At 41.7% G+C, this 13,325-nt stretch overlaps 1 protein-coding gene across 3 annotated transcripts in view; it reads left to right on the forward strand.

Moving 5' to 3' along the window:
• Positions 1-7,404, forward strand: part of RAPGEF4 (Rap guanine nucleotide exchange factor 4) — a 1,521,174-nt gene extending 1,513,770 nt beyond the window's left edge. For all 3 annotated transcript variants that reach the window (XM_069616226.1, XM_069616227.1, XM_069616228.1), the window contains one exon: positions 1,423-7,404. In XM_069616226.1, coding sequence (XP_069472327.1) covers positions 1,423-1,550 — 128 coding nt within the window. In that variant the 3' untranslated portion in view covers positions 1,551-7,404. The remainder of the gene's footprint in view (positions 1-1,422) is intronic.
• The last annotated feature ends 5,921 nt before the right edge of the window (positions 7,405-13,325 follow it).

Genomic DNA, 13,325 nt, shown 5'->3' on the forward strand with positions numbered 1-13,325 from the left:
GAGGTGCTAAGGGTGCGCCTCGTAGTTGAGAGAACTACAGAATCTGGCGGATATGCAGCCTCCCATAGAAATGTCTTTTTCGGCACCATATGTGCAGCTACCAGACCGCAGGCTGAAACACAAAAACACGCACACTCAAAGACACATGCATGCACAAAGCCACACAGATAGGTGTATACACACCCATTCACATGCATACCATCAATTCCTCTAATTGGCCTCCCCTTGAGCCCATGACCGCTACTCATGACTCCACTCCTCTCTTGCGCACCTGCCTCTCATTAAAGGAGAGTTTGGAACTTTCTGTTGGATCAGTATTGACAGATCCTTGACTTTACTTAAGGGTTGGGGAGCTCATTGTAGATTGCACTGAAGCACCGTTGACTCTGGCTGCTCCATTATTTTACCACCTACAGCATGGTGCATGTCCAGTACGATCCGCACAGCGGTAAGCCTCCTAAACATGCGCCTACTTCTGATATGGGTGTTTTCTTACTTAAGTAAATGACATACCATTGGCCCTGTCTTTAAGGTAGTAAGAATTCACTGATGGCCCCTCGGGAGGTGGAGCGTGGTGCCCAAGATACAATAGCAGGACAACAATACCAGAAATGTGTATCTTGCAATTGCTTAAGAGGACTAGATTCTCTCCCAACGGCCCTTTTATAACAAATGGAGAGATTCTTAAAAAAGAACTTTGGATTGTATTCCTTATTTTGAATTGGCCCTTCTAGGTTGATTTCTGATATATAAGAGAACATAATAAAAACTGCAGATCTCACCAGTGCACTCATATTGACCTCTCACCTGTGGGAGCATCATTCGCAGATATCATGGCATCAAGGATGTCTCATAGTTTATGCAGTGGGGCATTCCAATTCTGCTGAACAGTCAGCGAGGAGACATTTTGTGAAGAGGTTTTTGATGGGTAGTCAGTATGATTTCACCAGATAGTTAATTCTGCCAGTTATACTGCATGCCCAGATTCCATTACAGTTCTTGTTGCAAACTCTGCATGTGAAGGTAGCAAACCTTCAGACCATCTGTTTTATGTGCTTATTCTTATCCCCTCACTGCCCATTATTTAATTCTCTTATGGGAAGACCCTTTATCCTAAGACTGCTTCTGATCCCTATTATTGCATAATTCGTAAGTTATTTCTATTCGTAAGGCCATCCTGTTCTCAAATAAATACAAAATAAAAGTCTGCAAAGGCAACATGATGGTCTCCTGGTGTAAGATCAGCCGCTCGCTCCTGAATATCCTCTTGGTAATTCCTTGCTCCTGTCGATAACACAGAAGCCCGGATGATTAAGCCTTAAACACATCACTGGCACCATTTTCTTAACACAAAATCTGTCTTTTGTAATCCTGAATGATTGGTTTATGGACTGAAATGGATCATTTTTTTTCTCTCTTTAGATCTAGATGCAGCTCAGGGGACCAAGAACCACCAGGATGTCCGGAATTATGTGCGGCACCTCAATGTCATTGACAACCAGAGAACATTGTCCCAGCTGTCTCACCGGCTAGAACCCCGGCGCACCTAGATGCGGACAGCAGTGCTATTGAATGGCCTCTTCTCCGCTCCAGAAATATTGGGGGAACAGTCGGTTCTTTGGGACTGTCACTGTGAGGGGTACCTTTTCTAAAATGTGGAGTTTTGTTTAATTTCTGGTTCTGCAACATGTGCACGAATGTGACAAATTCCAGCCCTTAGAAAAAAAGAAAGGGAGCAATGTTTACAATAACAAACCCAAAAGGGGCATTCTTGGCGGGTTGAATTATGTCAAGTCACACAATGTGCTTGCGCAGCTCTCAGCAAATGACCATTTGTTGGTAAACCAGTGCTTTCAACCTGCAGCAAAAGGTCTTCCTGTCCAATACCCTTCAATGGGAGTTGCAAGCCCGCCCAGCATTTTCATGGCGAAGGACCTTCCTCTCCACAATTTGTACGAGGTGAGAGTTATGCCTATGCGGGTTGTCGTATGACACGCAAGTACACCTTTATTTGGTTTCACATTTTGGGAGAGTCCCACAGACACAGACTTGGCAATGGCAGTGGAAAAGCTGACAAATGTCTTTTTGCAACACAAACTATGAATTTTCAATGTGCAGCCAAATTGCAGCTCACGACTCGAAATTAGGTAGTGTGCTGTTAGAAGGCAATTTGGTCCAACAAACCTTTAGAGTGGGGGTCAGCATGTTCACACTTTACAGGCCCTCCAGGCCACAGGATCCGCCTTCCTGTTTACTTATGTGCCTCTCAGCTCTCTCTCCCGTCCACCACATAACCTATGATTCTTTGCGCATGTCGTATTCATCCATCGAGACTATCTTCCATGAGATATCCGTCCATCCCACCACATTAGGATCAGATAGCTCCCATGGTATCTCAGGAAGACAACAATACAATTTGGAAATGCGCATTTTCAAAATACGCCTGGTTACCAAAGAGCATATATCAGTGCACAAAGGAAAGCTCCCTGGCAGTGATATATAGGAAACAATACGCTGTCTTCTATCTAGTGACCATATTGTTCTCTTTCACTTTTCATAAAAGGCTTTGCTCTTCCATCCCTGACTCACCCTCAGCTCTGTCCCCTTCTTTGGTTTGTTTACAAGGTCTGAACGTGCTAAAGGGGTGAGAGAAAAGAAAATAAGTCAAGCATAGTAACTGGTGATCTAATATTCTAAAACGTCCTATCATTAATACTCAGCTTTACTAAATCTGTTACCGCCCCTCCAGCATTCCTGTCAGTAGGATTCTAATGCAGGCCATGGCAATGGCTTTTTGTGGTAGGAATATGCTTAATGACCAAATCCTAACACTCATCTGGGCCAATCATCAGAAGACACAGTAGGACTCATTCCGAGTTTGAAAGTATTTTCTGCATAAACAGTGCCAAACTCTGATACAGTTACTGCCACTCGGTTAGGCTTCAAATCTGCTAGATTATGACTGGCAGATTGGTGGTGTTGATCCCCACTCCTCTCATGGCGTCCACGACATAGGCGATGTGGAGGATGGTAATTTCACTGTCATTTAATCCTCAATTTTCGAGATAAAGTGGAGAAAAACATCCAACTGAGTGCTGGAAGATTTTTCTCCACTTTACCTAAAAATAAGGATTTTGATGGTGTGATAAAGTGGAGTAAAGTATAAGTAAACCTATTACCTCCCCTTCACCAGGTCATGGGGATAGCTCAGGGGCAACATGTTTGTCTTGGAAGCAAGACAACGCACTGCAACACAGGTTTGAATCCCGATCCCACGATTAGAAACCATTCTCTGGTATTAAGCGTGTTATAAAAGAGCGATTATAATGACCACCACTTTTTACCACACCATTCAATTCATAATGAGGTCCGATGTTTCATCCCTAACCCGGCTCATCACTGTCTAGCCCAAGAAGATGAAATGGAAAGTTGTGCATAACGTGTCAGCTGCTATGATCTGGACTAGCATGGCTGTTGTCAGTAGAAATGAGACTAGCTGTGGAAGAAGGGCACAGCTTTACTTAAAGAAATAGTAGAAAGATGGAAGGAAAAGGGCATATGGAAAGGGACATTAAGCTGTTCCTCTTGAGCCAGTGAAGGAGATGTGAAGACATTGGGTAATGGTTTGATCAGTGAAGTCATTATAGAAACAGGTGGGGAATGTGTCTTTATATTGGTGCAAGACCGCACATTTGTCCTTGCCTAAGTGTAAAGGTAACTTTTTAATATATCGGGTGTCTTTTTTGGAAAAAACACAAAAAAAACTGAATGGATCACTAAAAGGTTAAGGATAAATAGGAGAAACGGGGGTAGTAGGTGGTATCCCAAACTGTATTAAAAAAATTGTCAAACGCGATACTTTACCATTTCACCTATGCAGAAATCATGGCTGTAAAGGCGCTGATGTATTGACATGTATGTGAACAGTATGGATGTATCTGACTTACATTTGGTAAACGTTATACCATTCCACTAACTGAGAGAAATGAAATAATGCGTTGAGGTCAAAGTGTATTGGGTCAGGCATTGTGCCAAAATAGATGCAAAGAGCAAAAAGAAAAAACAAGCAAGCGACAAGTGATAACGCAGATGCCAATGGCCGAATATGAGTCTCTATAGGTTAATAGACTCCCTAACGAGTTAATGAACCCTCATTCACCAACGTCCACAGTGCAAAGGTTTCAACAGGTGTAAGTGAACCTGTGTGTTTTAGCAGGCAACACCATTAATTGCACATTCTAATGTTTATAGGAGTTGTGTTACAAATAACATCAATAATTCCATCAAACAGTTCAATTCAGCAAGAAAAACACAACCTGTTGTATGGCGTTATCTGATTGTGTACTCTGCCTGAGAAAGAGAAAACAATCTGTATTACACTGGTATTTAGTTAAACTCCCTGTCTGCCCACTCATGTTTCAACAACTGGTGTTTTTCAAGGCATCCAATACAATAATTAAGTGTTAACCAACCGATCTAAGTGCTGGAACGAGTGGTAGCGGCCCGGGGCACGAGTTAAAGGCTTGAACATTACAAGGGTCTTGGGAGGATAGCTCAGGGGCAATGTGCTCGCCTTGGAAGCAAGACGACATGGAGCAACACAGGTTCGATCCCCGGGTCCATGCTTAGAAATCGCTGGGTATTAACCGTATTATAAATAACCAATCATATCATATCAATGTAAAGTATTCAAAGATTTGCAATGTGATCATCCCTTTTTAAATTCCTGAATTGTATGATCTTTATTTTGCTTCATACAAGAGATAAAACGGGAAAATAAAGAGTGGAATCAATGAAAATGATATTCTAGTGTGTACATGTTTTCGAAAACTGGCATAATATACTCATAGCCAGACATTGTACATATAAATCCTCACCTTACCCAAATAATTGGTTTATAAAGGTTTCAATAGGGTCTGCTGGTGTCCAATGTGCATCCAAAGTTTATTTCTCAATCTACAAGTTGAAAGTGTGTTCAAAAGACTCATTTTTAAGAGTGCATAGTGAATAGTATATACTGAGGTGTAAAAGTGTACCTTCCTACCCTTATTGATTTATGAAGATGCTTCTTATTTGGTTGTGCTTCTTTCTATGATGAGCTATTCTGTTGGTGTGCACCATTCACATACATTCCATTAATTGATAGAGATTGCTCCAGAATTCTGCAAACAGAAATTAGATAGCAATTAAAACTGTAGCCTCATGAAGAGGTCTGGTGTTATAGAAATAGGAAAAGCATGGATTGAATGTGCTTTTTCTTTAAGAATAAAAGAATCATATTAGAGATGTATGTTCTAAAGATTTGAAGCATGCTAGATTGAACGATAAGCAATGATGTACACGTGAAAACTATGTTCCAAAATAGGTCACTAAGATTTCCTAATTTCAGCAAGTATATTGTTCAGAATTCATATTGTACACATAAAATATATTTTAGGATAGACTGGTAACAGATCATTTTAGATAATAGCCAGCGCAAATCGATAAAACTGTGATGGACTTGTGTGGCAATTCTATGACATAACATGTGTACATGATTACATCATAGTTACACTTAAATATAACTAAAATGGTGGCTGTGGTTAAAGCAGAACTCCATGTAGTGCTAAACGCAGCGCTGAACACAGAGTTGATTATCATCATCCAAATATTAAATGTAAGTATAACATATATGATTATTTGTTCCTCTTTCTCTAACACCGGTGAACTGGATATCCCAGCCCCTTTGATGAGTAGCAATTACCCTTGAGATGGATGGGGATGCAGATTTTATTCATACATCAATAATCAAAACGACTCAGATAGTTTGGCAAAAGGAAATCTATTTTAATGTCAAGTATCTAAAACAGGGAGAACAACAAGCATCAGCACTTGCTCGATCCTCTTACTCAACGAATCTTACAAAAAAACAGAGGTTTTATTAAGCAAAATCGTCATGAGTGATGTGTTGCCCTGCGTCATTACCAACATTATCCTACGTGGCAAACTACAAAAACCTATTGAATGAAGTGATAGGCTCTAAGTGGATATCTAAGTATACGTTCAATATCCGTATAGAACAATGAAGGAAAGTGGTAGGGTACTTAACATCAGGTGGGGCAACTAAGCCCTCCCCTTAAAATGGGCATTATGAACGTCCCATTGGCTACACAAACTATAGGACCCTCAATTACGCAGTCCTCTACAATTGGCGGGCTTCTAACTCCTGTCAGTACTTTTCCACATACGTCTAGCAGCTTGCAGACTGAACATCCAGGTGCGGGTGAGCTCATCTTAACACTAACTTCCCACCAATTAGCAAATCAATCCATCATTACCTCAAAAGTGCAGTGTCAATTAGGGCTTTGAAGCCTGGCCTTGAGTTTGTACTGAGCTCTGAGAAAATTTAAGGAGTGTGGGCACACGCTGCCCTTGTGCATAGGTGTGACCACTTCCTTCTTCCAACTTCATTCTTCCACGTGACTGGAGACCATGGAATCAAGCCTTTTTGTGTATTTAATATTATTTTCTAATAGTCCTCTGACATCTTTTGTTTTGATCAAACCTTCTGAACAAGAGTTTCTGTTCTTTCACACAAATTGTATACAATGTCACCTCATTCCCATTTGATAAGACCTTGGCTTCTTTGGTTCATCCAACTCCTCTGCTGGGATTCATTTTGTAATTCAATTTGCTTTTTAACTGTGACACACTGAAATTAGGCCTTCTTGCTAATGTCCAGAACTGCTTATAATGCGTAGTGGAAACATCCATCCTTTACTCATCCATATGCATATATATTGGCGCTTGCCGCAATTTATTTTCTATAAAGCTAGCCTCAAGATTACTTATTCTGCTTGCGTTTCTTTTACATCTGTACACGTGTAAACTCAGCTTGATATCTTCATCTGTTTCTGTGGCATAACTTTCTTCACCTTGCTCCCAAGATGTCACTTATACTCGATACTTTCTTGATGTCTTATAGAATATCTGTATGCTCTGGTCTCTGCATCTTTTCTACAGAAGTCAGCTCGATTCTGTGTGACGTCATCATTCATCTTTGCCATTTATCTGCCCTGCTTCTTCAGGAATCTCATTCAAATGGCCATCATATTTTCTTGTATGCAGGTATGGTTTTCTCAATGGGTACCTTGCCTCCCAGATCTTCTTAAGAATTGGTACTTTCACTGGTACTGCACATAGTCCTTACTCTACTCTTTGTCTGTTCAACCTGCTCCGTGTATGTTTCATACTCTGGTTTCCAACAGACAGGTAATATGGGATTGGAGTAGTGGTACTTGGCTCATCCTCTACACTGGAACTCTTTATGATATTAAGAGATACATTTGATGGATATTTAATTTCTATTTGTAGAACTCTGGAACATTTTCTATTAAGAAGAAGGATTAGGTGAATGGTGCATGTCGACAGAATAGTTTATCATAAAAAGAAGCAAAACCAAATAAGAATTATCTCTGTAGATCAATAAAGGTAAGATGTATATCTCAAATTATACTAAACGCAATGTACACTTAGTAGTTAGTTGCGTCTACACACGTAAAATTGTTAGATTGAGAAAGAAACTTTGGATAAACCTTGGATCCAATCAAAGGATATTGACAGTGCACATGTTTGTAAAACCTTTATAAACCATATTTTGGGTTAGGTGATGTTTTAATGTACTCAATGTCTGGCAATGACTATACCATGCCCGTTTTGTAATAAATTACACATTAGAACATAATCATAACCGATGACCCCTTTATTTTAATTTTTTCTGTGGTATGAAGCAAAGGTAAGATTATAGAATTCGGGAATTAAACAGGGGATTATCACACTGGAAATCTTTGAAAGTTATAAATAAATTCTTCTTGGAAGTACTATTTTTGGATCAAGTAGGATTTGATATGTATGGTACAAAATGTAATCTAAACAATCTCATTGTCACTATTGAATTGAAAGTAGGTGATGCCGAGTCAAGACTTGAAATGATCCAACTATGGAATTAGCTTTTTTATTATGACAAAGATATCACAGAATGATGATTATTGTATTACATGCCTTGAAAAAGACCAGTGGTTGAAACACATGTAGTCAGACAGGATTTTTTTATTAAATACCCGTATAATGCAGACTGGCAGAGTACACAACAAGACAACATATAACAGATTGTTTTTTATTGCTGAATTGACGTGTTTGATGGAATAATTGATGCTGTTTGCAATAAAACTGATACAAACATTATTAGAATGTGTATAGAATGGTGATGTGCAGTAACACACACAGATTCACTTAAACCTAACTTTGCATAGTGGCAGAGGAAAGGGTGCCAGTATCTGTATGCACTTGTGCAGCAAACAATAAATTAATAATAGAGTGACAGTGGAGTTGTGGTGAAAGGTAACCTTACAAATGCCACCCGAGAATACTAAAAAGGTTTAAACAGACCACATTAAATCCAGCTCTATAAGTTGGAACAGCGCATCACTGCATGAGTGCTTGCTATGTGTCTCCTCGTATTTGCAGGTTCACACACTATGAACATACAGTGCATCCAACCATTTGGGATTGTATTCCCTGGTAAAAGGTTATACACTCTTCCCTTTTATAGTACATAAAATAACGGAAAGCACCAATGCATTAACTTGTAGCCGTTTTAAGCATTCACTACCTAGTAGACATCAAGATTAATTTCACCAACACTTCAACAGTTCTGAATGACAACCGCTCAAGGACAAAACGATATCTCGAGGCTGTCAGGGAACGTAGCAAGGGCGGGGTTGGTAGTTAGCATATACTCCCCAGAATGACGGTCATCCGCTGCACTAGGAGTGCAGATTCCCAGTCTCTGGATGGGGGTTAGGTAACTGCAAAGGTTCTTAAGCAACAAGATGCTGCAGAAGTGCCCTACGCAACCTGATGTCAACTCTGTCATCAGCATCCACTTGGTAGTGCTTTATGAATGAATGTACAGAATACTGCGCGACAGCCTTGCAAATTACAATATTGGAATTGTCCTGAGAAAAATCACGGTAATGCACCCTGCTCCCCTCCCCCTAATTGGCAGGCTATTTGACCTGCCCATTGGAGAAAACAATGAATCCCGCAATCCACCTAAATCTGGACAGTCAATTGAGTTATTGCCATAAGCAGTTGTCTAAGTGCTACAAACAGTTGCGTAGACATTTTAGAACATTCAGCTGTGAGGTCTAGTTAAAAGGACTGGAGGGTTAGGAGTGATTTGATAAAAGGCTGAGCTGCATGCTCTCATTTGGTGCGATCATGGTGCTCCTGCACACTGCTTAGTCTTCTTTTGAAGCAATATAACCAGGTTCATCACGAAAGACTAGTAACTCACTGACCCTCCAGAAAGGGCATAATCTCTCCAGGACTCTTGGCAGTGCTCCATATCCCCCTTTCAAATTGTAGCCTGGAGTTGGTATTGTAATGGATAGATGAATGTTCTACAACCCTTCATTTTGTTTCTCCATCACACCCAGTGAATATATAGATGTGCCTGTAAATCTCTATCATTATGCAGAAACAGTGCACAGGTCTTCATTTCTCTCACTTAGTGGTGTGACTGTGCTTGGCGCAGAGGGATCTTCTGGAGAGCAGAAATAACATCTCTTCTATCTAAGGCCATGCTTACCCCTAGTGATGTCAAAACAAACAGGAGCCAGGCATAGCGTGGGACTGTCATGGTTGGAAGTAAAGGGATCATGCTTGGAAATGGGTCTATCCAGAGAGGCTTGAGGAGTGTTTGGAGGTCTCAGAGAGACCAATTGAGGGTTCGTGAATCTTAGGCTATGTAGCCTATGCCGGGATACCCCCGCTGTTTTCTGGGGTGTTTTCTAACTCTAGTAATGAGAGGAACAGGACAGCATACACAGGCTACAGTCTGTCAATCCTTGAGAAGATGGTTCCCAGAGAATCGCTGTTACTCTCAACAGGAGAAATTGAACATGATAACCAAGAATGCATCAACAATGACTTCCCCAAAGTGTGACGCCACACTCTCAAAGTAGCCGTGCGGCATTAGAAATGGCTTCTCCAATTGTCAGTGGCCAGTGGTGCCTTGGTTGTGGCTTCTGGTTTCACCAGCAATCTTGGTGGGCTGCTGTAGGCAGGTCTATTAAGGACAGGAATTTCCCAACAAGCCTCTGACTGGTCAGCATCCTGAGCCAGGACAGGTCGCCTGGCCTTTTGCTTGGCTTTGCTAGTGCATGATCTGTCTCTTCCTAGATGTAGGTAAACGTTGTAGGGTTTCATCCCAGAAGAAGGTCTAGGTAGAAAACACACTCTGGTTTTCAGACTCTGCTTCCTGCCTGGAATACACTTTTTGCATGCTTGGCACTGTGAAGAGCCTGCCTGTGTCGCTTAAATGACTTATCCTTTAAAGAGATCTAGGGGCTAACCCCCTTTAAAGAGCACAAAACATGAACAGTGATAGATCAGTGTTTAATGTTGTGAACACAAACCTCCAGCTCGGTGCCAACCGAAAGTGCACCAGGAAAAAGGTTTCAACACAAATGTGTTGAAGAATGAACTGGAACTAACATTAAATAACTAGATGTTGTCACGAAAAATCCTCATTAATTACAGCGAGACAGACATAACTAGACTTGCATGACAACAGTACCTGCAAGATGGCCAAGCAAATACAGTGATAAAGGTATTGGTGATAGTCTTAAACGTATGCATGCAGTTAATCTTGCAGAAAAAACAACTCCTATGGCTCCCCATTGACACAGACATTTTCCATTGTCCTCGTAGTCATTGGCTCTGGGCAGGGGCAATGACCTCTCAGGGACTCTGCACCAACTCTGCACCAACTATTGGAGCCATGGTCCCAAATCAGCGTCTTACTCAGTACACAGCCATACACCCACTCTCCATACACTAATTAGCTACTTGCAGCGTCCCGTCAAATTGCCTCTGTTTTCCAAAGGGCATTGCACAATTGCTCACAAGACTGTCTTTGGGAGTTCAATCCTCATGGCATACCGTGAGACCTATGCTTCACTTGGATGCTTTTAGAACCAGCCAAATCATTTGTTAAACTCCATCATTTCGAGTCAGGAATTGAAAGAATTTCATTGTTTGGAGTGAGTTTCAAGTGTGTTTTCCCGCAGTACATCCTCATGAGCTCATGGGCATTGATTCTCCTAAACATCTTTTGAATCCAGCCATTCCCTTCCAGGGAGCAAATTGTCACTCTTTAAAATCCCATTTTGGAAAGTTTAGGCATACCTTTTATGACTGCCTCTCAGATTTTACCCAAAGCCTTGCTTATATGTTATAACTTCAGTTCGGTCCTCACCCAATCCAGGGTACCCCAGCTGGTGCTTTGGCGCTGAGCTCCTACCAATAACGAATCCGAGATCGGACATCATAGTCCTGTCAAAACCAAGATTGCCAAAGACAGTAGGTTTTCACTCGCTGTCATATGTCAAGTGCACCCTCAAATGCCACAAAAAATGTGAACTTCTGCCTAGCATGGTCGCCACACAAAGGGGTATGTTTCACATGTACATCAGCTGCCATCACACGCCACGTGCAGCCTGAATCCCTAATACTGTGCTATATAAAACTTCCACATAAGTAAAAACAAGTACATGTGGAATCCTAAGTAAGTTGCGAGTCACACAATTGCCCCTTTCTCAGGAAGTCTTGAGGTGATGATGTGTTCCTGGCAGTATCTTGTCTGTTTCCTCCATCCTCCCATTACTGTTTTTTTCCTCCCCACCACACCTCCAGCACTATCTGAAATGTCGTCAGGACTAGTATGATATTCGCTTGTTTTGTTCCTCCCTGCCCTTTCTGCACCCCTCTCCCTCACCTTTTGCTTGTCTCCTGCTCTACCAGAAATGTCGTCAGGCCTAGTACGGTAGTCGCCTGTCTGTTTCCATTTCCTTCCCACTCTCCCCCTCCCTTCCTTATCTATGTCTTAGCTCTTGCACTATCTGAAATGTCGTTAGGCTGAGTATGATAGTTAATTTCACATCCTTACTGTTCATGGCCTGTAAGAATGTGGTTGTATTTTCCCTTGTTCCCTCCCTTGCCTTGAAGCGCTTTATAGCACATTGTGTATAGGCGCTATATAAATAAACGATCATATATCATATCTTCGCCACAGCCCTGGAAGAAATTCAATTGTTAAATATGCATCTATATCCATATGTGAGCTGCACCAAGGAGAGGCCACGTGGAAGTAGTCATTGTTTTTAAAAAAAACTTTGAACAGGTTCACAAGCCGCACAATAGTTTCAAAGTACACAAAGGTTAAATAAAACATTATAAAAGTGGGTAAACAATACAGGTATTCCAGGAGACGACATAAGAAACAGCTGTTCCCCCCCCCACCCACCACAAAGAAAAGGCAAGCAGCCATGTTCAGCATATCCTGTGTCCTCTCCAGACCTGTTTTGCGGCTCCGCAAGCCATCTCCCAATAGACGAGAGGGAATTGTGCCAGGTGCACCTGCCTCCTAGCGACAGCAAGCGCCCCTGCTGAAGCTCCCCAATCCCATTACCCTGCCGCCCTCGCCACTATGAAGAACATACATACACGGTGAAAGCATATTTCTTCAGCCCTCCTACTCCGCATCACCAGCCAGCACATCCTTACTCGCTGCCTCCCTAGCCTGTAAAAAAGCGTGTATGGATCACAAATATGGCTGGGCATAGTTCTAGCAGACTGCAACCTGAAGCATTCCTGTTTGATATCGCAGCACCACGCCAGGTCCTTCAGCCATTTTGCTCCCGTAGGAGCCACAGGGCTTGACCAAAGCATTAAAATACAGTACTGGAAGGAGTCCATCGTAATGTATACCAGGCTATCCTTCAGATGAAGACATCTGGCAGTAGGGCCCAATTACAGCACAGGTGGGGTATCTCAAGTGGCTCCATGTCCACATCTACTATACACAGTTGACATGCGACTAGATAGCAATCCAGCTAATGAACACAGAAAATTAAATTCCCCCAGCCACCACTGAAACTGTCTTCGTATAAAATCAGGAGATTATATGTGTGTCAGCAACTGGATCCAGTTGAATTCCATGAAATGCCCTGCACATTAACAACATTGAAATAACTCAAAGCTGGAATACATTTTGGTCGGGAACCCATCTTCGGTGAGTTGGTGCAGATCTACCACCTCTTTACTGGTGAGTTTAGCATGTGGTATCAAATAAACATCAATTGTGAGAGGGAGGTGTCACCATGTGCCCACAAAGATAAAGGGGTAACATTGTGTAAAGGAGGAATTCAAGAAGGCTTCCTTTAAAGACATTCAAATTTCATATCACATAAGGGAAGTGATCAACCGCCCATATTGCAGTT

The sequence above is a fragment of the Ambystoma mexicanum genome, chromosome 9, assembly GCF_040938575.1.
Source record: "Ambystoma mexicanum isolate Mex_15411 chromosome 9, UKY_AmexF1_1, whole genome shotgun sequence".
Classification (NCBI taxonomy): domain Eukaryota; kingdom Metazoa; phylum Chordata; class Amphibia; order Caudata; family Ambystomatidae; genus Ambystoma; species Ambystoma mexicanum.